The sequence below is a fragment of the Ceratotherium simum genome, chromosome 21, assembly GCF_057802395.1.
Source record: "Ceratotherium simum simum isolate JZ-2026a chromosome 21, ASM5780239v1, whole genome shotgun sequence".
NCBI lineage: Eukaryota > Metazoa > Chordata > Mammalia > Perissodactyla > Rhinocerotidae > Ceratotherium > Ceratotherium simum.
This window is the reverse complement of record NC_141920.1, coordinates 24126010-24149793: the sequence shown is the minus strand read 5'-3', so window position 1 is coordinate 24149793 and position 23784 is coordinate 24126010. Positions and strand designations below refer to the sequence as shown.

Below are 23784 nucleotides of genomic sequence, written 5' to 3'. Positions count from 1 at the left end.
CCTCCTTCTAGTTGCTATACGTGGGACTCGGCCTCGGGTTGGGCAGAGAAGTGGTGCCTTGGGGCGCGCCCGGGATCTGAACCCGGGCCGCCAGCATCAGAGCGCGAGCACTTAACCGCTAAGCCAAGGAGCCGGCCCAAACTGATTAAATCTTGATATCTGAATAAACCTATAAAACTTGTGCCTCAACGCTAAGAAATCAATCCAATAGAAACAGAAATAAGCAGGTGAGAAAATCACTATTGGAATGTAATCATTCCATTAGGAGCAACTTTGCCTACTCAAGGGTTCACTCTAGATACAGAAACCTGAAGCAGAGTTCAGAGTATAAATGAAAGCTCAATGCCCATGTAAAGGTTAAAGCTCAAAAATACCTTAATAAAGTAACAAACGCAGTTAAATCAATTTGGGAAACCACTTTGAGCTTACACAATTTTTTTCTGTATTTAATTTTTTTTGGTGAGGAAGATTAGCCCTGAGCTGAGATCTGTTGCCAATCCTCCTGTTTTTGCTGAGGAAGATGGGCCCTGAGCTAACATCGTGCCCATCTTCCTCTACTTTATATGTGGGATGCCAGCCACAGCATGGCTTGATAAGTGGTGCATAGGTCCACGCCTAAGATCCGAACCTGCGAAGCCCAGGCCACCGAAGCAGAGCGCGCAAACTTAACCGCTAAACCACTAGGCCAGCCCCATCATTTACTTTTAAATAGTCAAGCATTTTTTCACCAAGATACCCAGACAACACAAGAGACTTGAAGAATGCCCAAGTTTAAGGCCAGGGCAAATTAGTTTGGGTTTCCTTTTTGGCAAATCCCTCGGTTTTCATACATTGCCCTAAATAAGAAGTACAGTGCTAAGATATAGTGATATAGAGGAATGTACAGGGACAAGTTGAGGGCAAGAATTTCCCCCGATTCTGCACACTAAGAATTTTCCCGAAGAGTCAAGTAATGAACAACTACTAAAAGTCAAAGAAACTAATATTCTATCTTCAAGTTTCTATGACTTTAAAGCATTTCAAAAATGAAGATTTCTTGTGGCCTTTTTAAGAGAATTTTATTTGAGTGGTTCTTACAAAGATCGTTGCAATATGAAAGTCATTTGTTTGATAGAAATATCAAGCTGTCTTGTCAAACACACTGAAGTAACCCAAAAATATATTTCAGAGCTCACAGAGCTTAAAAAGAGCAAAGATTATATGCAACCAGACAAAACCTATATCTGCATTTCCTATTTCTTGCTCAGACTGTTTTGCTTATCAGACTGTCACTAAACATCTTGAGGAAATGCAAGGATCATTTTGTTTGGAATCTTAGACACACCAGAACACAAAATATTTACAAAGAAACTTTTACAGATACATTAATTGTAAAGATACCATCAAGAAATGTAACTTTGAAATCTCCTTTTCTTGCCAACTGATCAGAGTGCAAGATGAGATGTTAATCAAACAGCCCTTTAGCTGTCTTGAATTTCCATACACTAAATGTGTATTCCAGAAACCTCTTCTAAACCATTAGCCAAGTATCAACATTAGTGAAACGTGAAATGTAACTGCTGTGTAAAAAGTTAGGCTTCTGAAACATTAAAAACATTACATCCCTGTCTGCCTTTTTACATTAAGCACATTTGTTCCCCTAGAGCTATTCTACAGATCCTTAATGTAATTTTCTACGTGTACATTTAAAAGGCAGAACAAGAGAACAGCTTTGTATACAGGGGGATTTGCTAGTTAGGGAGAATGAGCACACTGCATTCCTGTTAACATTTTTATTTTTTCAAGGTAACAGGAATCGTATACAAATGACAGTAGACCCTTGCCTCTTTATTTTTATCTAAATAAAAGATAACTCAAGATGAATTCTCAAAGAAAAAAAGCTATGTACATAAGGGACTATTATCTTCCTTCATCGTCTACTTGGAACCAGTAGTTGTGTTGCTGTCATAGAATCAGGAAAGAGGTTGTGGTAAGTTGGAAGAGGTACATATGCTGCTGTTATCATTTTACCTGTTGAAAGAAACAGATATGGTGGTTTAGCATCTTCACTTCATTTTAGACCCTTAATAACAATCATTCAGAAAAAAAGATCAAACTCACCAGCAAACCACCTGCCATGCAATGCATTGACAGCAGCAATAGCTGCAGCAATTGATGGGCACTTCACATACACATTGCCCTAAAATACAACAAAAAAAAGGTTAGGGTGTTGCAATATACAACATGGATTCAAATAGGTTTATTCAAGTTCCCTGTAGAAAAAGTGCTCAACAACTACATAATTGTTCACTACCTAATATGCACACCTACAATTTTACTGAAAACAATTTATCCTCCCAAAGACTTGCCCTGTACTGTCTTTTCTCTATGACTTTGAAAGCTGCTAAAGAATGAACCAAGATATCATGGCAAGCTTTGAACACTAATCAGCAACATTGCTACACAATGGCCTGGTCTACTCTTCAATTATTTTGAAAGTGTCTTTATTTTGGAGGGTGTATATTTAGTCAGTATGTTAAAGCTTCATTGAGGAAAAAAAACAAAACAAAACTCTTAAGACAGATCATAATATGCTCCAAGTATGTGAGAAGATTAAGACACAAAAGAGAGTAACAACATCCTATCTTTGTTTATTAAAAAGATCAAAATACCTGAGCTGAATTTTTGTCAACATAAATATGAATAACTCCTCCATGTTTATTACATTCTTCAATCACATCATCCTTAATCTCTGTATCCCATCCAACTTCTTCTTCTCTGTAAGAAAGTATTAAGCTCTATTAGACACTATTCAAACTTATAAAATGTTATTTCCCATTCTATATAAAAAGTATTTTAAATTGCATCCTTTAATTTAAAAAGCGGGTGTGAGGCTGGAGGAAATCAAGTAAAAGTAAGATATATAAAACATTTCTAACCAAGTTTATCAATTTTTTAATTCTAAATTACTATTTAAATGGTTTACTGACATCTTTCAAATGATACTTATAACAATAGTTTATCACCATTTCATACATAAAGCTAAAACAAAGAATCCGGCATTAAGAGAATACAAGAATCCCAGGTCTTTCTTTGGTAAATCATGAACTAATATATAAACAATGCAACTGGCATGTTACAAATTATTAAAGTTACTGTATGAAACATTATGTTTCACCAAATATAATGGCTGATATATCAAATCAACCAAATAGAAAACCTACATTTACACTGGAATACAGTCATGCATGACACAACATTTCAGTCAATGATGGACTGAATATATGATGGTGGTCTCATAAGATTGTAAGGCAGCTGAAAAATTCCTACTGCCTAGTGCATCGGGAAGAAGACAGTCAAGAGGACCATCCATGACTTCAAAGGATTTTGGCTAAGGATGAGGAGGTTGCAAAAGTCAATAAGGCTGTGGATAAGACGGCAAACAACTTTCATCTGGGTGAAGATGAGGATGACATTGAGGGGCTCCCTAGAGGTGGTTCCTGAGGAATTGACTAATGAGTTGTTCGAACTGGAACAGGAACACACAGCTGAGAAGAGGCAAGAGAAAAGGAAACTGCAGAAGAAAAAGAACCTCCAAGGAAATTCACAGTGCAAGGTTTAACAGAAACTCTTGCAGACCTCAACAATCTCCTTAAGTTTAAGAACATGGATCCTGGGGGCCGGCCCCACGAACAGCAACTAGAAGGATGTGCAACTGTGACACACAACTATCTACTGGGGCTTTGGGGGAAAAAAGGAGGAGGATTGGCAATAGATGATAGCTCAGAGCCGGTCTTCCTCAGCAAAAAAAAAAAAAAAAAAAAAAAAAAAGGAGGATTAGCACGATGTTAGCTCAGGGCTGATCTTCCTCACAAAAAATAAAAGTAAAAATAGAAACAAGCTTACGGAAGAAAGATATAAAGAAAATATTTATGTACCGCTGTATGATGTTTGTGTTTTAGGCTACGTGTTACTACAAAAACGTTTAAAAACTTAAGTTTATAGGGCCGGCCCCGTGGCATAGCACTTAAGTGCGTGCGCTCTGCTGCTGGCAGCCCAGGGTTCGGATCCCAGGCGCGCACTGACACACCGCTTGTCGGGCCATGCTGTGGCGGCGTCCCACATAAAGTGGAGGAAGATCGGCATGGATGTTAGCTCAGGGCCAGTCTTCCTCAGCAAAAAGAGGAGGAATGGCAGATGTTAGCTCAGGGCTCATCTTCCTCACAAAAAAAAAACACTTAAGTTTATAAAGTAAAAAACTTACAGTAAAGTTAATTATTGAAGAAAACTGACTTTTATAAATTTAGTGTAGCCTAACTGTATAGTGTTTATAAAGTCTACAGTAGTATACAGTAATGTCCTAGGCCTTCACATTCACTGACCACTCACTCACTGGCTCAACCAGAGTAACTTCCAGTCCTGCAAGCTCCATTCATGGTAAATGCCCTACAGGTGTACCATTTTTTATCTACACCATATTTTCACTATAGCTTTTCTATGTTTAGATACACAAATACTTACCATTGTCTTATTACAACTGCCTACAGTATTCAGTACAGTAACATGCTCTACAGGTTTTTACCTTAGGAGCAACAGGCTATACCATATAGCCTAGATGTATAGCAGGCTCTACCAACTAGGTTTGTTTAACTACACTCTATGACGTTCACACGACGACAATGCCTAACAATGCACTTCTCAGAACGTATCCCCGTCAATAAGCGACACGTGACTATATATTATAAGCATGATTTATAAAACCAATGAGAAGAGATTGGAGTGATTAATAAATGGCATTCCAATCAGTGGCTAGGCATCAGGAAAGAAATATTCCTAATATACAGCATGCAATAATGAAAAGAAAAAAAATTTAAAAGATACTTTTCTGCTATTAGACAAAAATAAGCTTAAAATTTCAAAGCCAAGAACCCGTAAAAAAGTAAACCAGTGACAGAAATAAATGTGATACAAACTTTATTAAAAAATACTTAGATATAAATGGAAAACATAAATTCTGCATAGCTTTCAATTCAATTCCAATCTTACAAATGCATCCAAAGTAAATAATTAGTAACGTGCATAAAAATACCGCACTAAAAGGATCAAACTGTTGCACTGTTTGAACTATGAAATATCCCAAAACATCCTAAATGTTAACTTAGAAAACTTAATATTAAACCATTCACAGTATACCCTTTGAACTTGACCAAAATATACTACTTACGTTTGAGGGTTAAACATGTTAGAGAGTTGGAAACACTGTGTTGCAAGAGGTTGAACAGAGGCAGCTGCAGCTAAAGCTGAAGCTAAAAAAAAAAAAAAAAAAAAAAAAACAGAGAGAAAAAGAAATTAGTTTCACAGAAAATGCATCAGAATATCCCTGATGAATAAAACAAAACCAAAAAACCACTAAACCCAAAGAGTAAAACTAGGGGAGTCAGTCACTTCACTAATTTACTTTATTTAATAATGCTATCAAACTATGTAATACTACCCCATTTTAGCTGCCAGAAAACTGTGGCAACCTAATATTTGAAAGGGCCAATCTTAAGTAAGTTAGGAGTTTTATTTTCAGAAGGAAAACTAAACTTTACATGTAATCAAAATTCATTCAATTAGGCCAACATCAATACAAATCAATCCAGAGAGGCAAAGGATCAAATGAAGACTGATTTTGTATGACTGCTGGAATTTATACCTTGAGAAGTAGGGGATGATGAAAATACAATCTTTAAAATACCAAATAAGTCTATATACCGTTATATTTCTTAGGTTTCCGCCCATGAATTTATAGTTACTTGTTTTCTTTTAAATGTGTGAACGTTATAAAAAGATTAACTTTTTCTTGAAAATAAGATGTGTGAAATCATCCAATCATTTAAGATTTAATATCCTAGGAATATAAATCCTATTACAAAATCAAATTAATATTTTTTAAATGACTAGTTCTATTTTAGCACAAGAAATATTAAAAAGAATGGCATATATTATAATATTCACTATTAAAAATAAGAAACTACTGAACACTATAATATTCAGAAGCAACATTTAAAGCCTGTATTGGTTTTAAGTTTGAAGTGAGAGCACTTTCCAAGACAGCTGCTCCACTGCTTTTATGTGATTTACAAAACATTACCAGTAGCTGTTATAGAACTCACCGTAATCATAATATTTATGACCAAATTTCATTCCAATACATAACAACAACAAACAAAGCTAAGGATAAAACAGTGCATTAGAAATTATGGTAATTAAAACGAACAATCACCTGAGGAAGTATCAGAAATATTCCAGTAAGCAAAAATTAGGGCTGTGCATGAAATACATCATTTAAAAAAATGACTGCTTCTGATAGAATTACAAATGTTTTTTGCGTCATGTTACTTCAATAAACAAGTATTCTTCCTTCATAAAGCTTTATATGAAAATAAAAATGCTAAGCCAATATCTCAAATTCTACTGGAGAAAGTTAAAGATGCAACCATGCTCCTATTACAATTAAGAAAAAATGAAGCCCACTGTGTACCTTATCATAAACAAATGCAAGTATTGCTTGGAAAAAACACTAGAAGGTCATTACAAACAATTGAGGATGATTTTATTTTTCCACTTTCTCAAATAAACTATGATAATATACTAAGAATACTGAAAATTATCTAGAAAATTTATGATAGCAACATTCTAGTTCAACCTAGATAAACGCAGAACACAATGAATTCAGCATAGAAATATAGCTAATAGCACTAGCTCTTTTTAAAATCTGTTAGGAAAAAAAAGAGTAAAATTGTCTCATCTGCTGGAAAATCTAAAATATACGTTTAATTCCTGACTATCAGGGAACATGGTAGACCCTTTTCATACAGAATAATTTCCCTAAACAACTTCAAGTATACCCTATAAAAGATGGATACCGAATTTGACAATAGCAAAATGATCAAATGGCAGAGATTTACTAGGTAATAAAAAACAAGAAAAAACAGCCTACTTTATAAATCATTTCAATCTCTGAAATCTCGTGCAATTTAGTTCAGAATAATCTTCTCAAGGCTTGCTACTCTTCTCAAGGCTTGCTACTGTTTACAGAAATCACTGGAGTTAGAGTCAGTTTTTCCTAACTGGAATTTAAATTCAGACTCCATGTTCTGAAAGGTTTGTCTACTAAACTGACAAATTTCATCTTCTGACTTCTATATAAAACTTACTAACAATCAGAACACAAAGATAAGCATACAAGGCTGAACATAATTCTGAGCAAGCTAAAGCAAAAAAAAGCAGACATTTTTGTTTTCTTTATCCATATTTGTAATGATTTGGATTAGGCCTTCTGAAATATACATTACATATGTAAATAAACATATACTAGACAGCTTACTGTGTATACACCACTATATGTCATTCTGCGAAAACTGGTCTAAAATACAAACTATAATAAATGATACACTAAATATAAACAACTATGTTTTTGCTATATTTACATCTATGTCAAAGACAAATAAAAAACTCAACTCACCTTCAGTCTGTTGGGAAAGTCTTGTTTGCAAATCTATAACAAAAGAGAATTCTACAGCTCAGTGCAGGAACAATGAAGAGCCTCAACTAACAGGGTAAATGTCAGGAAAGCATTAATAAAAGAGGACTACAGCAGCAGGGTTTATCAAAATGAACTTATAGTAAAACCTGGCAGCCAAACCTCCTTCCCCATTCCTCATTGACAAGGCTTTGGGGCCTTTTTCTTTCCTCCTATCCTAGGAAACTTACTTATGCCTCTCTCTTCCTATTCCTAGTACTCTTCTACAACTCAAAATCACTCCACTACGCTACCCCTCACGTGGGAATAATGGGAAATGGGGAAAGGGAAGCACACCGGTCAGAAAATGCAAGAAAACCCTGATCTTGAGAATTCAATTCCAAGTACTTGGGATATTCAACTATTTACTGTTCGATTAGTGGCAGTAAGCATTTTAAATTTTAAAAGTTTATAGTAAAACAGTAAACACTGCAACAGTACACATCAAACAGCTGTAAACACTTTCAATAATCTACCAATTAAGTAGTAGGCAATATCACCAATGGGAAAGACACCATTCTAACTATATGTATACATTTTTTTTAATTGCTTTTAAGATTTAAATCACCAAGTCTAGCCCAGAAGGTGACACTTTTATGAGGGTCTTGTTTCCTAGCCTAGTCTGGAAATTTGATGAGGCAAGAATGAAATCTAATCCAGTTTACTATACTCTATGAAGTACAAGAAAAATTTAAGCATCTAGTCAGTAATAAAAATAAACAGAATGAGGATTTTTACCCATCTATTTTCTGACATAATCATTAACATTTCTACACTGGAAGGCAAGAAAGCTGCTTGCAAGTGAAAACAGCAGCAAGTCTGAAGAGTAAATAAAATGCCATAGTGTTGTAAAGCTATCTTGAAGTTACAGAAATATACTACATGGAAATTGTTTAGATTCAGTAACCTAATTTTCATTAACAAGTGATTCAACTGCAAGACTGCATTACCATTTCGGTTTCTTTTCCTTTTTTTTTTTTTTTTTTGTGAGGAAGATCAGCCCTGAGCTGACATCCATGCCAAATCTCCTCTTTTTGCTGAGAAAGACCGGCCCTGAGCTAACATCTATTGCCAATCCTCCTTTTTTTTTTGCCCTTTTTCTCCCCAAAGCCCCAGTAGATAGTTGTACGTCATAGTTGCACATCCTTCCAGTTGCTGTATGTGGGAAGCCACCTCAGCACGGCCAGACAAGCGGTGCGTCGGTGGACACCTGGGACCCGAACTCGGGCCGCCAGTAGTGGAGCATGCGTACTTAACCTGCTAAGCCACGGGGCCAGCCCCTCCACTTGGGTTTCTTGCAGAGTACAGAAAATGATCGTAAAACATGGGCAAAAATGATAAGGGATCTGCAGCCCAAGTTATTTACTGGGATATAAGAATACCTGGGTCCTAGGGTGCTCAAAATTGGCATCTCAGGGAGTTGAAGAAATGTTTAACTGGTGTATACTGAAGGAACTTGAAGATATGACCATAGGAACACTGTCAATAAACTTTAAATTATGACACAATCATTTTTTCCTAAAATGGGAAAACATGTGTAAACATCAGAAATCCATGCTCTTTAAGTGTAAATAAATCCCTATCAAAATTTCAAAAATGATTTCTCAGGTCATTTGTGACAAGTTAGGAAACAAAGCATGGGTTTCATAAAGATAAGGACTCCAACCTATCTTAGAAAGGAAATGTTAAACTTCCAGAATAAAGACGTGGATATAGTGACGACCTACACCTGCTTTCAAAAAACAGCTTTAAAAGACTTTGGGGATAAGAGCCTCAAACACATTAACACTCAGCAACTTATTTAATTTCAACAAAGAATGTGTAAAGTTTTAATGATGTCCCAGCTACATCAAGAGTTACCTCAAAATTGATTATTATAAACTCAGAAGCAACAGCAATTTATAGGAAGTGTAGGAAAACAGAATCAAACTTTAAAATCATCTCAATAAACACTAAAAAGGGGGAACACAAGAAATACTAAAAGGCTATTTTTAGCAATCCACAGGAACATTGAAAACTTTAGTTGATCACAATCAGCTAGCCTTTACACAGTGGTTGTCCAGGGAGGTATAATCATCATGCATGATAGGAGAAATAAAGGCTGAGGACAGTAACAATGTCTAACACTGAAAAATCTTCAATTAGTTAAAGGTATTATTTATGAAGACCAAATCAACATTATTTGATAAAACATCCAGAATGTAACATAAGATTGTTTAGAAATGACTCATATGTCACTGCATCAAATTCCTAAAGGCAGGGAACAAATCTTGTTCACTAACATCTAGTGCAATACCTGGAATATGGTAAACAATCAAGCATTTTCACAATTATTCCAAGAATGACCTGAACAATGGGAAACAATTCAAAGATACAGTTTTAACATTAAACAATAACTTTCAAACCATTGACTAGGATGTATTTCTGGAAGTGATGGGTTTCCTTTAATATCTTCAATTACAGCAAGTGGCATTCTATGACTACTTGTTCACTGTAAAGAAATTAAATGTCTAATACTTGTTTAAAAAACCAAAATAAATAAAACAATAACTTAGGAATACTTGGGGAGTCATCAAATGACCCAAATACAGAAATGCATTAATAGTTATGATTTTTCTTCTTATAACAAAACACTGGCATGACTTTGTCAGAAATTCTCGAGAATACCTATCAGATTTCAAAATAAATCATATAATTTGACAGGAAACACAAGAATGTAAAGACAGGTTTTCTAAAGGTACTCACAAACTTTCAGATACGCACCAAAAATGAAAACAACGAAAAGCCCTCCTCTCTAAAAATAAGCAGAAATTCTCCTCTTCTCTCCTTTAATTAGGTAATTTAAAAGGAATTTTAATTTAAAAGGAAATCATGAAGCAACGAATGGACCTTTTTGTATATTCAGATACAGTACCACAATCTTATATCTTTTACATTTTGTCAGAGTCTCAGTTTATAGATAAGATCAAAGGACCAATTCACAATAGAAATTGTCATACTTTCCTTGGGATAAGTATTTCCTGTCATCCAAAGTCCAAAATACAAAAGGTTCTTCTTAGATGTTCTAAAATCACATCTTCAAGATTTCAAAATTAAATACTACCCTATCTCACAGATTAGCCTTAATATCAAGGTTTACAAAAGTAAATTTCAGATAACTAAATTAAGCCATAAAAGAGAGAACAATGTGTTTCATAAACTGAACTCCTTGTTACATAATTATAATAAATGGTCACTTCTCTCCTCTTTTCCTACCCACTCTCTCTAGGGACTTCATTCCCTAACTCAAAAATCTCAAGAGTAAGCACTATCTAGCTAAGCAGTTGTCTCTGCAATCTTGATACCGCAATTATTTTAAATAAAGGTTGATTTCAAGTTCTCTGGTGGTTTTCTGAACTCAAACATTACAAAGAAACATTGTTTCTTTGAAACAATATAAACTTTTTGGTCTTTAATATAAGTGATATATTTAAGAAAGGTATAACAATGAATTTCGACTAAAAATTGGTGTATAGGGTTCAAAAATACCCTGACAGCTTACTATGATTACTGGATAATTCTGTCCTGTATCTCCACTTGCTTACGTGAACTCTTGAAATTTATAGGCTAAAAAGTACTTGATGAATTGAATTCTCAGTAAGTCCTTTTAAATGCAAAAATTTGGCAAATTTTCGAATTAGGTGGAAAAACAATGATTTCAAATTAGAAAAGATTCAATTCCTACCTGCCACAGCACCAAATGCCAAAGAACCACTCATTTGTAGAGCTTGCTGTGCTGCTGGTGGGATCTGCAAACCTGTACCTGTAAAAAAATTTAAAAAATAGGTCTTAAAGTCCTTACTATGTTAATAGCAGAAAAACCTAGTTTTCTGGGTGCTTACTACAAAAGTCACTTCACTAAAAGCAATTACAAGGACATAGTATAAAAGCAGCAACTAAATTTACTCTTAGGTAAGGAATCCTGTAACTTACGCTGTGGTACTCAAGACGCACCACCATAAAGTAGATTCCATTACAACTTTAAGGCAAGGAACTTCATCTATGAAACTACATGTGCTGCCCAAGGATAATAACATCAAATCAAAAATAAGAAAATAATCGTTTTCCACTTACTAGTTTGCATATAGTTACTTTTCTCATTACCATACTCGAAATAAATCATTCACAATACTAGGAAAAACTTACCCTCTGCGAGTCTTGCCATTAACTGGAGACGACCAGTCGTTCCCAAGTCAATTCCAGTCCTTTCCAGTTCATCACTATCTAAAAATGAGCTAGCACTGGAAGCATCAGTACGTTCAGTAACATGACCAACTTTCATTGGCCTTCCTGCTAACTCGAATCCATTAAGTTGTTCCAAAGCCTTCTTGGCACATTCTGAATCAGAAAACTATATAATTGAGAGAGAGAGAGTAAAAAGTCCAGTACATAGTTAACATACATACCCAAAGTAAAGAAATGCTTACTTGTTAAGTCTAGTTTACGCAATACCTACAGCTGGGTGGATGATAAAGTAGAAATTTCAAGCTATAAGTAATATAATCTACATGATTAAACCACAAGCTCATGTAAATTAAATTTGTTGATGTGGTGGTTTAAATGGCAAGATATTACCAAGTAATGACACCTATTTTGCAGAATATGGAATCTTAGTAACAAAATGTGAAAAGCAGGGCCGCCCCGTGGCTTCGTGGTTAAGTGTGCACGCTCCGCTGCTGGCAGCCCGGGTTCAGATCCCGGGTGCACACCGACGCACCGCTTCTCCAGCCATGCTGAGGCCGCGTCCCACATACAGCAACTAGAAGGATGTGCAGCTATGACATACAACTATCTACTGGAGCTTTGGGGGGGAAAAAATAATAATAAATAAAATTTTTAAAAAAATGTGAAAAGTCATTTTTCCAACATCAAAACCCTTTTTAATGCACTGGGATAAAATGATGCTTTTTTCCTCACAAAAGTGAACTACTGAGAAACAAGAAATTCACTGAGATGTTATTTTTAACAAAAAACTCCAGGTCATGTTTTATTGCCAATGAAATCGTTAAAATTCTTAATTCCAGGATGCAGACACACTAAGACTCTAATTCACACACTGGCTTTAATTTTAGTGGAAGAAGAGAACATATTCCCACCTATTCCAAAGCTTAATCTTTCATCAGAATATTTAAATATTTAAAAATAATTCCTTTTGTGTTACTGAGATGGGAACAATTGCAAATAGTAGGTACAAAACAGAAAACGTTCACACACAGCACCATATAAACTTACATAATCTAACTTTGTATACAGATCACTAAGTCACAAGAAATAGTTCATACTTAGTTATTAAAAGATGTTTTGCAAAACATGTCTTCCTTGTTTACTTGATATTTAGTAGTAGTCTAGTGAAAATGTACCCACTGACCAAACAGTCAAGCATTAAACCTCATATTATATAAAACACTAAATTCTTTAGGTAATAAGTAGGATGAAATACTCAATGTAAGTTACATGTAAAATCCCCTGACCACATCACTTTTCCAGGAAAATAACCACATTAATGTTCTTAGAAACTAAATAAAATGTTGGTGAGTTAACGGTTTTAGAAATAACTTTTCTGGGCCGGCCCTGTGGCTTGGTGGTTGAGTGCGCGCGCTGCGATGCTGGTGGCCCGGGTTCGGATCCCGGGTGCGCATCGAGGCACCGCTTCTCCGTCCATCCTGAGGCCGTGTCCCACATACAGCAACTGGAAGGATGTGCAACTGTGACACACAACTATCTACTGGGGCTTTGGGGGGAAAAAATAAATAAATAAAATCTTTAAAAAAAAAAAAAAAAAGAAATAACTTTTCTCCTTCCACCAGTGCACACCTAAGTAGATAACAATCTCAATAACCAATAAAACAGATTTACTATCACTATAGAACAGATTTAAATTTTATTGCAATTTGGATCTAAGACAACAATTACAATTTCTTTTTTTTTTTTATAATTCACCCCCCCAAAACCCCAGTAGATAGTTTTATGTCATAGCTGCACATCTTTCTAGTTGCTGTATGTGGGACGCGGCCTCAGCATGGCCGGAGAAGCGGTGCGTCCGGGATCTGAACCCGGGCCCCCAGCAGTGGAGCGCACGCACTTAACCACTAAGGCACTTAACCACTAAGCCACGGGGCCGGCCCAACAATTTCTTCATTAAAATTGAGACCTATCAGTATTTTAGACTAAAAATATGTTTCCAGGACCTTCCAAGATCATAATATCATACTTTTAAAAAACTGCTGTCATGTAATGGGATTGCATCATGAAGTAATACATTTAACAGTTTACTTTTAAAAGGGCACCTCCATTCACAATTAGCCAGCCTTGGTGGTCTAGTGGTTAAGATTCGGCCCTCTCACCACCACGACCCATGTTGGTTTCCTGGTCACGAAACCACACCACCCATCTGTCTGTTTTCATACTGTGGTGACTGTTCGCTGCTGTGACGCTGAAAGCTATGTCACTGGTATTTCAAATACTGGCAGGGTCACCCATGGTGGACAAGTTTCAGCAAAGCTTCCAGACTAAGACCGAGTAGGAAGGACCTGGCCACCCACTTTTGAAAAAACTGGCCAGGAAAACCTTATGAATAGCAGCAAAGCACTGTCAGATATAGCATCAAAAGGTGAGAGGATGGCACAAAAAGACCAAGCAGGTTTCCGCTCAGCTGTACTCAGGGTCACTAGGAGTCAGAAGTGACTCACAGGCACTGAAAAAAAACCCATTCACAATTATTCCAACTGCAATCTCGTGCCCTAATCAGGGACTAGGCTGAGATGGTTAGCCAAAAACACTATATAACAAGGTAATCCTGGTGGTGGTTGTGAGGTAAAAGGATCTTAAGTAAGACAGAACTCCAAGAGACCTTCCTTCAACTGACAAGAATGTGTCATAACTGAGTCAGAGACTGAAGAAGTCATAAAGGAGTCAGAGACTTCCACTGTATGAAGAGTTCGCTAAACAAATTGACCATATACAGGAAATCAATAAACTGGTTAAATAAACTTTCACATTTAGAGGACACTTACTGCTACTAAGAAATGACTACTAATTGGCAAACTAATTTAAAGCACTTAAAATATTAACCATGCCTCCTCCCCCTCTCCATCAATAACTAATGAACGTTTACTATGCTACTTGGATCAAACACTTTTTTGTGTGTGAGGAAGATGAGCCCTGAGCTAACATCCATGCTAATCCTTCCTTTTTTTGCTGAAGAAGACTGGCCCTGGGCTAAGAGCTGTGCGCATCTTCCTCCACTTTATATGGCACATTGCCACAGCATGGCCTGACAAGTGGTGCCTCGCTGGGCGCCCAGGATCCGAACCCCAGCCGCCAGCAGCAGAGCACACACACTTAACCGCTACGCCACAGGGCCGGCCCCCAGATCAAACACTTTTAAGTCATAATTTTCCTCATGAAAACTGCTTACCGTAATAAACCCATATCCCTTGGATCGACCTGTTTCGCTATCCATCATGAGTTGGATACTTTCGATCTGAAAACAAAAACCACAATTACTATATAAGTAAAAAGGGGGCAAAAATATTCTTTCTTCAAACAGGATTGAAAAATCACCTCTCCCCCTAAAAAAAAATCACTGAAAACATATCACATCCCCCTCATGCCCCAAAACTGTTCTAAAGGCATAGAAACTTCCCAAACAAGAAATTATGCACTGGGAAGCAGGAAAAAAATTGAACAATCTCAATCTTTTGCCTCAAAAACAAACCACTAAAAAAAATCAGATGTCCTTTATAACTTCCTTTGTGAAATATAATCAACAGTTAGAAACAAAAATCAATCTTTGTTTCCTTTCCATTATGCTAAAAACGCCAAAGATTAATTCTCAGTAATACCAGACACAATAAATTGCCCAAAATGTTGGAATAACTAAAAACATTAGATGTGGTTTATAGTTGCACAACTCTGTGAATATACTAAAAATCAATGAATCGTTCAAGTGGATGAATTGTATAGTTTGTGAATTACAACACAATATTCCAAAATAAAGCTGTCCATACACTGAAAGCATGAAAAATTAAAAGACAGCACCCACATATTGTATTTCTTCATGTTCTGGTAGTTTCAGGAATCTATTAATTTCGTAATGACTGATCAACCCATACAATTATGATTTCCACAGCGTTAGTATATTTCCAATAAATAAAGCACCCCAATCTCAAAAACCCTAACTTTTACCATTATTGACACTTAAAACAGCTTAACAAAGGGGTTGAGTGGAGTAGTCAAAGAAAATAAAAAGTATATCCAAGGGCAATGAAGATTAGTAGTGAATAAGGTACAGCAGGAACCAAGATTTTTACTCATGGCCACACAATGAATCTTTTAAACCAGAGCACAGCCTACTATTAATTAACATTTATCCTAAAATAAAATGTCTATTCTAGGGACTGGCCTGGTGGCATAGTGGTTAAGTTCACTCACTCCACTTCAACCAGGGTCTGCAAGTTTGGGTCCCGGGCATGGACCTACACACTGCTTGTCAAGCCATGCTGTGGCAGGTGTCCCACATATAAAGTAGAGGAAGATGGGCATGGAGGTTAGCCCAGGGCTACTCTTCCTCAGCAAAAAGAGGAAGACTGGCAACAGATGTTAGCTCAGGGCTTTTTTTTTTTTTTTTTTGTGAGGAGGATCAGCCCTGTGCTAACATCTGCCAATCCACCTCCTTTTTGCTGAGGAAGACTGGCCCTGGACTAAGATCCATGCCCATCTTCCTCCACTTTATATGGGACGCCGCCACAGCATGGCTTGACAAGTGGTGCATCGGTGTGTGCCAGGACCCAAACCGGCGAACCCTGGGCCGCTGCAGTGGAGCGTGTGCACTTAACCACCTGCGCCACTGGGCCAGCCCCATCTCAGGGCTAATCTTATTCAACAACAAAAAAAGTCCATTCTAAAATGAGGACAAACTAGACAGAAACATAAACGATCTAATTTCTTAACTTAGTAGAGAAGCTTCTCTACATACTCCTAAATTTTCAGTAAGAAAAAAAGGATACAAAAAGAAACAAGAAAAAAAATCTCCTGCTTCAAAAGCACAGTACTCTTTTATAATTCATGTTGATTTTTTTAAATGATTCATTCTAATACTCACTATGCATTTCACTGCAGCATTATATAACACTATCTTCAAATGATATCTTCTTCCAGGGACTATCTTTAAGTTATCATAAATACCTTATAGAACCACCCCCACCCATCTTAACATTAACGTCATAGAAACATGACAAACCAGATACACGGAAATTATTAAGCATATTGTATTAGATAAAGAATCTATTAAGGATCCAAGAAGAAACTGAGACTTACCCTTCCAAAGGGCTCAAAGATACCCCGAAGCATATCTTCAGTTATGTTAAAGTGTAATGAGCCCACATAAAGCCTCATAGGTCCAGCACTTCCCTTTTGTAGATTGTTTGCCATTGCTGCAGCTCTATTTTTTTCTGCCTACAAATTAGAGAAGACAAAATGCACATTACATAGCACTAATCCAAATCATTTTAAACAGAGTAGTAAATCCCACTCATAGCTTAGGTTAGCTTAACGATAACCGGTATCAAAGGTTAGTGATGAAATTTTGCTAACTGTAATAAGTTATATAAGAGGACAAATATTTTATGATTCCACTTAATGGGACTGTGATTAATGGCAGTGAATTGTACACTTCAAGTTTTTAAATAAAAATTTTATATTTTATTTAATGATATATATTTTACAACAAAAAAATTTTTAGATAGTTTTAATAGCACATGCAAAAGTTTAATATATAAAGCAATCGTACCCTGCATTTCCTATGTGAAATGAATCAATCATAAAACTACATTATGCCATCAGAAAATATATCCTGATATCAGACATGCTAAACGTGGAAAATAAGATTGTTTCTTGGAAATGTTAAATAAATTCATTATTCATTAAAATTAAAGTACTCTCAAGATCACTGTTACCCAACTGACTGTTATACCTAAGCTTCTTTTCTTCTAACAAACTGGGGCACCTTGAGTAGTACTGCTCAACAGGTGGTTAAAGTTAAATGCATTGAAAACCGAATTGGATGCTTCTCAGTCCTTTGTCAGGCCAATCTACACACTATTAGGTTTGTCCTCCTCTATCATAAGAAGTGAATTGAACAATGATTCCCCACCTTTCCTAACAATTATTTTCCTATTATTTACATACAATCAAGTGATAAATATCTACTATTAAGTATCCCAAAACATTAAATAGGACCTATTACTGCCTTTTAGAGATGACAGAAGCTAGAAAGTAATTTGACCATGGTTACATAGAGCTTGTTAGCACTGAACCTGGAATTTCAAGTCAGATCTGGTTATAAATCTTGTGCATACCTTTATGAAACTATATAAGTTTGATGAAGTAATCAGAATATTTAGTAGTTACAGAATACTTATTCTAGTGGTTTGAAAAGCAACCAACATGACGACTGTAATTTGTATTGCTCAAAGATATTTTTTAAGTTCTACATTATTTAAAAAATAGTTATCAAGTAGTGACAGAAATCATTAACTTGTTTCTTAGTACAAACAGGTACTGAAAAGAATCCTAACACTTTCATATTATGTACTCCATAGGATGATACATCCCTGTTTTTCCACATCTAAATGAACTAAAATATTAAAGCTAATTTCATTTTCCCAAAGGCAGTACTCAATTACTGTGAAGTATCAGCAAAGAGGAACTAAATCATAATTTGGATCTTAGAAAATATTCCAAATATTAGTTTGAAATATCTTACTTTCAAGAAATACTAGAACTGATAGCTGTTCAAGCTACTCTTAACATTATATAAAATCTTATACAAGTGTTATTATAAAACAGGGAAAACATTCAATGTATTAAAATATCAAAATCTTTCCATTTGAAAGACAGGAGGGGGAAAACATGTTCTTAGATGCTTCTATCCCCAACTAATAAATCATCACGAATCAATAAAATTCTAGACCAAGTTCAAGTCTTTTTCATGAAATAGATACTTACAACTTATATTAATAACAGAACAGGATGGTACTGAGGATACACTATTATCAAAGTAATAAAGGCAAAGTTAAAAAAAAAAACCTATACTGAGAACATCTGACTCAAGGTAATAAGTGGTGATTATGTAAGGCAACAGGCTTTCAGCACTATCAATGATCAAATTTGTAACCCAGAAAAAAATTACCTGTGATGCCTGTACTATGATTGGCACTCCTAAAACACGCTGGCCAGTTAATCCTATGGCTAGAGGCACTGAGCTAACATCAACAAATTCCACATAAGCAATTCCTTTGGAACGTCTTGAATTTCTATCAGAAATCATCCTCACATCTCGAACCTAAAAACAAAACACACATTTAACACAAAGTTCTGTTTGTGCAACGATCCGCTGTAGGCCATTGTAGATATAATGAGATAAGAAGCACATTAACAATGCAGCAAAGAAGGAAGGCATCAAAAAATTTGTAGGCCCACTTCTATCATCTTTTTTTTTTTTAAGGAGGATTGGCCCCGCGCTAACATCTGTTGCCAATCTTCCTCTTTTTCTTTTTTTTTTTTTCCCCCAAAAGCACCAGGACACAGTTGTATATCCTAGCTGTAGTCCTTCCAGTTCTATGTGGGATGCTGCCTCAGCATGGCTTGATGAGCGGTGAGTAGGTCCGTGCCCAGGATCCAAACTGGCAAACCCCAGGCCACTCAAGCAGAACCCGAGAACTTAACCGCTACGTCACTGGGCCAGCACCCTCCATCGTCTTTTGATGAATGCACAGTAACATTTATCAACTCCAACACTATTAACTATCAAGTGAGGCAAAACAGGAATGTTACCAAAAGTCAATTCTGTAACTAAATTCTACTAAATCCAAAGATTTGGTGCTTAACTGTTTTCTCATTTTATCATGACAATTAAAATGTTGTTTACAGTTTCTACTTATCTGAGCTCTCTAATTGGCTAAGTTACCTTTCCTACTGTAGAGAAAAACTCTTCCAAATCCCTTGGCCGAATTCTTGCTGCCAGCTGCATGCAGAAAACAGTCCTTGCATCTCTTTCCTCAGGAGTTAAATTATCAATAGGTTCCCTAACGGGAATAAAGAATATAAATTTAATTTTACAACTTATTCTTTTAAAATAACTTTTTTTTTTTTTTTGGCTGGGAAAGATTTGCCCGGATCCAACGTCTGTTGCCAATCTTCCTCTCTCTTTTTTTTCCCTCCTCAAAGCTCCAGTACATAGGTTGTATATTCTAGCTGTACGTCCTTCTAGTTCTTCTAGGTGAGCCGCAGCCACAGCATGGCTACTGACAGATGAGTGGTGTGGTTCCGCAACCAGGGAACCAAATCCCGGCCACAAAGCAGAGCATGCCCAACTTTAACCACTAAGCCATCAGGCTAGCTCTAAAATAACTTTTTAAAGTACATGTACCGGGCCGGCCCTGTGGCTTAGCGGTTAAGTGTGCGCACTCCGCTGCTGGCGGCCCGGGGTTCAGATCCCGGGCGCGCACCAACACACTGCTTCTCCGGCCACGCTGAGGCCACGTCCCATATACAGCAACTAGAAGGATGTGCAACTATGACATACAACTATCTATTGGGGCTTTGGGGGGGAAAGTAAATAAATAAAATTATTAAAGTACATGTAAACACTTTCAGTAAACGTTTTGGTAAAGTAAACTTTACCAAAACTGGTTTGTCACTATTTCTAAGCCCATCTTCACTAAGCTTTATACAAAATGTTCATAAATAATTCAATGAGACTCAATTCCTTCAACAGGATGATAGTTTCGTACTGTTTCTTCTGATAATATCTCACATGGTATCAGAACAAAAATCCACTGGTCTCTCAATCTCACAAATGGTAATTTCTCCAGGATAATAAAAGGCTAATCAGAAGCCTGAGAGTTTAATGGCAGTCACAGGAAATAACCCCTGACTAGCCACCAATGTTACACTGGTCCAAAATTGGTAGAAAAAATTATTTCTCAGAACAAAACCATAAAACCATCAAGTGAAATTAAGTTTGATAACCACAAATGATAAGCGTCAAAGTAAAACCCCAAATGATGAAAACTACTTTTATTTATTTATTTTTTTTTTTTAAAGATTTTATTTATTTTATTTTTCCCCCCAAAGCCCCAGTGGATAGTTGTATGTCGTAGCTGCACATCCTTCTAGTTGCTGTATGCGGGACTCGGCCTCAGGATGAACGGAGAAGTGGTGCCTCGATGCGCACCCGGGATCCGAACCCGGGCCACCAGCATCGCAGCGCGCGCACTTAACCACCAAGCCACAGGGGCGGCCCTTATTTATTTATTTTTATGAGGTGGATCAGCCCTGAGCTAACATCCAATGCCAATCTTGTTTTTTTTGTTGTTGTTGTTGTTGTTTTTTTTTTTTTGCTGAGGAAGATTGGCCCTGAGCTAACATCCATGCCCATCTTCCTTTACTTTATATGGGACACCACCACAGCATGGCTTGACAAGTGGTGTGTCAGTGTGTGCCCGGGATCTGAACCTGGGAACCCCAGGCTACCACATCGGAGTGCGTGTACTTAACCGCTTGCACCACCGGGCCAGCCCGATGACAACTACTTTTGATTCTAAGAATTCTATTTTATTTAACAAATTGAGATAAATATATGGAACAGTGAGCTGGTTGTTTCTTAGAATTAGATCAGTCTTACCAAAGCTCTACAAACTTAGTATCCAAAGAAATGTTTCTTGACATTTCAAGAATACTGAGACAGTAACTATAAGTAAATCAAAAATGAAAAGCAGGAAATTATCTAGACAAGTATCAATTGTGGGATTCAATTTATTCATTTTTACGAATAGCCTTAAAGACAGAGTATACTTCTAAATTTACAGATGAAACTAAAGTGCCCAAATGAGCGAAAAAAGTAAAAGAGCACAATAGATGAAATTTAATTTCATGGAAAAATAAAAGTGTCTATGAACATTATCTATTACAAAATATCACTAAGATTAAGGTTCTAAGTGAATCCTTAAAGATGTAAGCGTAAACCCTCTCTTATCCACGTTCCGGACATTCTTAGGAAGTACCTTTCAAATATTCCACCTACAAAACTCTAGTACTTCCCCTTGGGAAATCAACAGGTAGTTTTAAACATATTATTGTAAAACAGAGGTACAAAGCTGGACTAGATGCAGGGAATGAGAACTAAGAATTTTCCTACGAGAGAAAACTAAATATTAAAGAGTAAAAACCTCAATATCTGTTTCAAAAACAGCTTTTAAAATCATTAAGGTTTTCACCAAATCCTAAAATAATTACAATATACCAAATAACAAGATAGACTCGAAGTTAAAAAGCACCCTTTAAGGAAAGCCAGAATATCTTGAAGAACAATGCTATCACGTAACAAAATGTTCCTTGAACCAAAATGGTATATTGGATGGATAATTCTTCTATTTACTCAACAGGAAAATAACTCATAGAAACATTCAAAATACACAGGATTGCTACTTAAAAACAAGTTAATTTGGTTAAGACTTTGGAAATTAAAAACTTTCTCAGTAAAGAGAGCCAAATGATAAGATTCATGATTGTTACAACTACTTTCCATGAGGCTATTTCAATTCAAACTTATTAATGCCAAAGGTGAGTCAACTCTATTTCGAGTTTTCTATAACTACCACTAAAAATTTTTTGTTAACGTAAAATGGGGAATAAGATCATATGTATTACCTACACATTAAAATGGTAATTACTGCTCCATTCTTAGGTATATGAAATTAAAACGAAAGCTATTGAAAACTTAGACACTCACATTGATTTAACAGTATTAGTACAACAAAAGGAAGATTTAGTATGGTACAAATTACTAAATGTCATTAAATTTAGCAGTAGCATAAATTGCAGAAGCTTTATAAAAAAGTTAGAGGCTCTAAAGAAAAGAAATAGGCACAACAGCTACCTCACAGGGCTCTTGTCTTTTCTGAATGGACTTTTGCTTCGGGAGCGTCGTCTGCTGCAAAGTTAAAAAGTTTCAGAAGTTACCCAAACAAGTACACCACATTAGTTCCTTGAAAAACAATTTAAACAATTCAGAAGTATGTTTAAAAACCTTAATTTGATGCTATGAGGCAACCCAATCTTTCCTCGGATGGCACTGTTAAATTTTGGTCCGGAGCTAAAAAGGAAACACAAAATTACACTAGTTACAGGTTTAGGGTCTTGCTAAGATCGCGTTCATGCGCTCTCCAGCAAGTTTAACATTGTTCAGGCTGCTTCTTTTCCACCTCAATTATGAAGAGGAAATAAAGAGACTTTTTCTCTCAACTCTGTCCCAGGCAAACTGCTCTTATAGTTATCCATCCTGGACCACTGAGAGATGCCAAGACCAAAGGTTACAGCCTCAAAATTTTTAAGATTCTGAAAACACTCACTCTCATTTTCAGTCTACAGTTTTTTCTTTTTTAATTACACATTTATAAATACATTCCTGAGGTTTAAAAAAAAAAAACATAAATCAGGATGATCTCATCGTGAACTTTCCTCATACCAGGAGTAACTATAGTTAACAAACTGGTGTGCATCTTTGCAGGTCCTTTCTCAGGAATGTATGTGTTTATACACCCATACGTGTACAATATTCACGTTTCCTTGTTTGAAGGATTTCTTTTAAAAATTAGGGAGACTAATTCTTTACATAATCCTGAAACTCCAACTTTCCCATTTAACAGTAAGTCTCAGAGACTGCATAAAAGCACATGCATCACATCATACTTCAGTTCTTTGTGGCAAAACATTCCAAAGTAAAGATGTGAAGGAAGTTCATCAATCCTTGAGGAAAAAAATTTGAGGACTCGACATATTATACAAATGTTTTCAGAAAAGATCGCAAAGGTAACTAACTGTTCTAAAATACAGTTTTATTCTGTATTCTAAAAAATTCTAAAATGGCCCAGTACTTTTTGGGCCTTTTATCTTGAAAGACCAAACTAACTTAAAGGAACAAGGTCAGATGTCCCTTAGTGCTCATCCTGCTACCCTTTTCCAGAAGGGTAGAAAAATAAAATTAACATCTAGTGGTCTGTGATCCACATTTAGTTTCGTTTTCATGGATTCTCCATGTACCTACAGCATCCACACAGTTCCAAATAGAATTATTTGCTATTAAATAGGTCCTCTGCAAGTCAATCTAATCGATAAATTAAAGTTCAAATACAAAT

The 23784-nt window shown here is 36.1% G+C and overlaps 1 protein-coding gene across 6 annotated transcripts in view; it reads right to left on the bottom strand.

The window, feature by feature from the left end:
* Positions 1–1757: 1757 nt before the first annotated feature.
* Positions 1758–23784, bottom strand: part of RBM39 (RNA binding motif protein 39) — a 30965-nt gene continuing 8938 nt past the window's right edge. For 3 of the 6 annotated variants that reach the window (XM_004430454.3, XM_087445339.1, XM_087445338.1), the window contains 13 exons: positions 22677–22742; positions 22527–22580; positions 19554–19671; positions 18777–18929; positions 16904–17041; positions 15003–15068; positions 11732–11936; positions 11271–11348; positions 7490–7540; positions 5204–5285; positions 2652–2757; positions 2101–2179; positions 1758–2010 (listed from right to left, as the gene is read on the bottom strand). In XM_004430454.3, the coding sequence (XP_004430511.1) occupies positions 1910–2010; positions 2101–2179; positions 2652–2757; positions 5204–5285; positions 7490–7540; positions 11271–11348; positions 11732–11936; positions 15003–15068; positions 16904–17041; positions 18777–18929; positions 19554–19671; positions 22527–22580; positions 22677–22742 (1297 nt within the window). In that variant the 3' untranslated portion in view covers positions 1758–1909. The remainder of the gene's footprint in view (positions 2011–2100; positions 2180–2651; positions 2758–5203; positions 5286–7489; positions 7541–11270; positions 11349–11731; positions 11937–15002; positions 15069–16903; positions 17042–18776; positions 18930–19553; positions 19672–22526; positions 22581–22676; positions 22743–23784) is intronic. The other 3 variants (XM_004430456.2, XM_004430457.3, XM_004430459.2) reach the window with 3 other exon arrangements.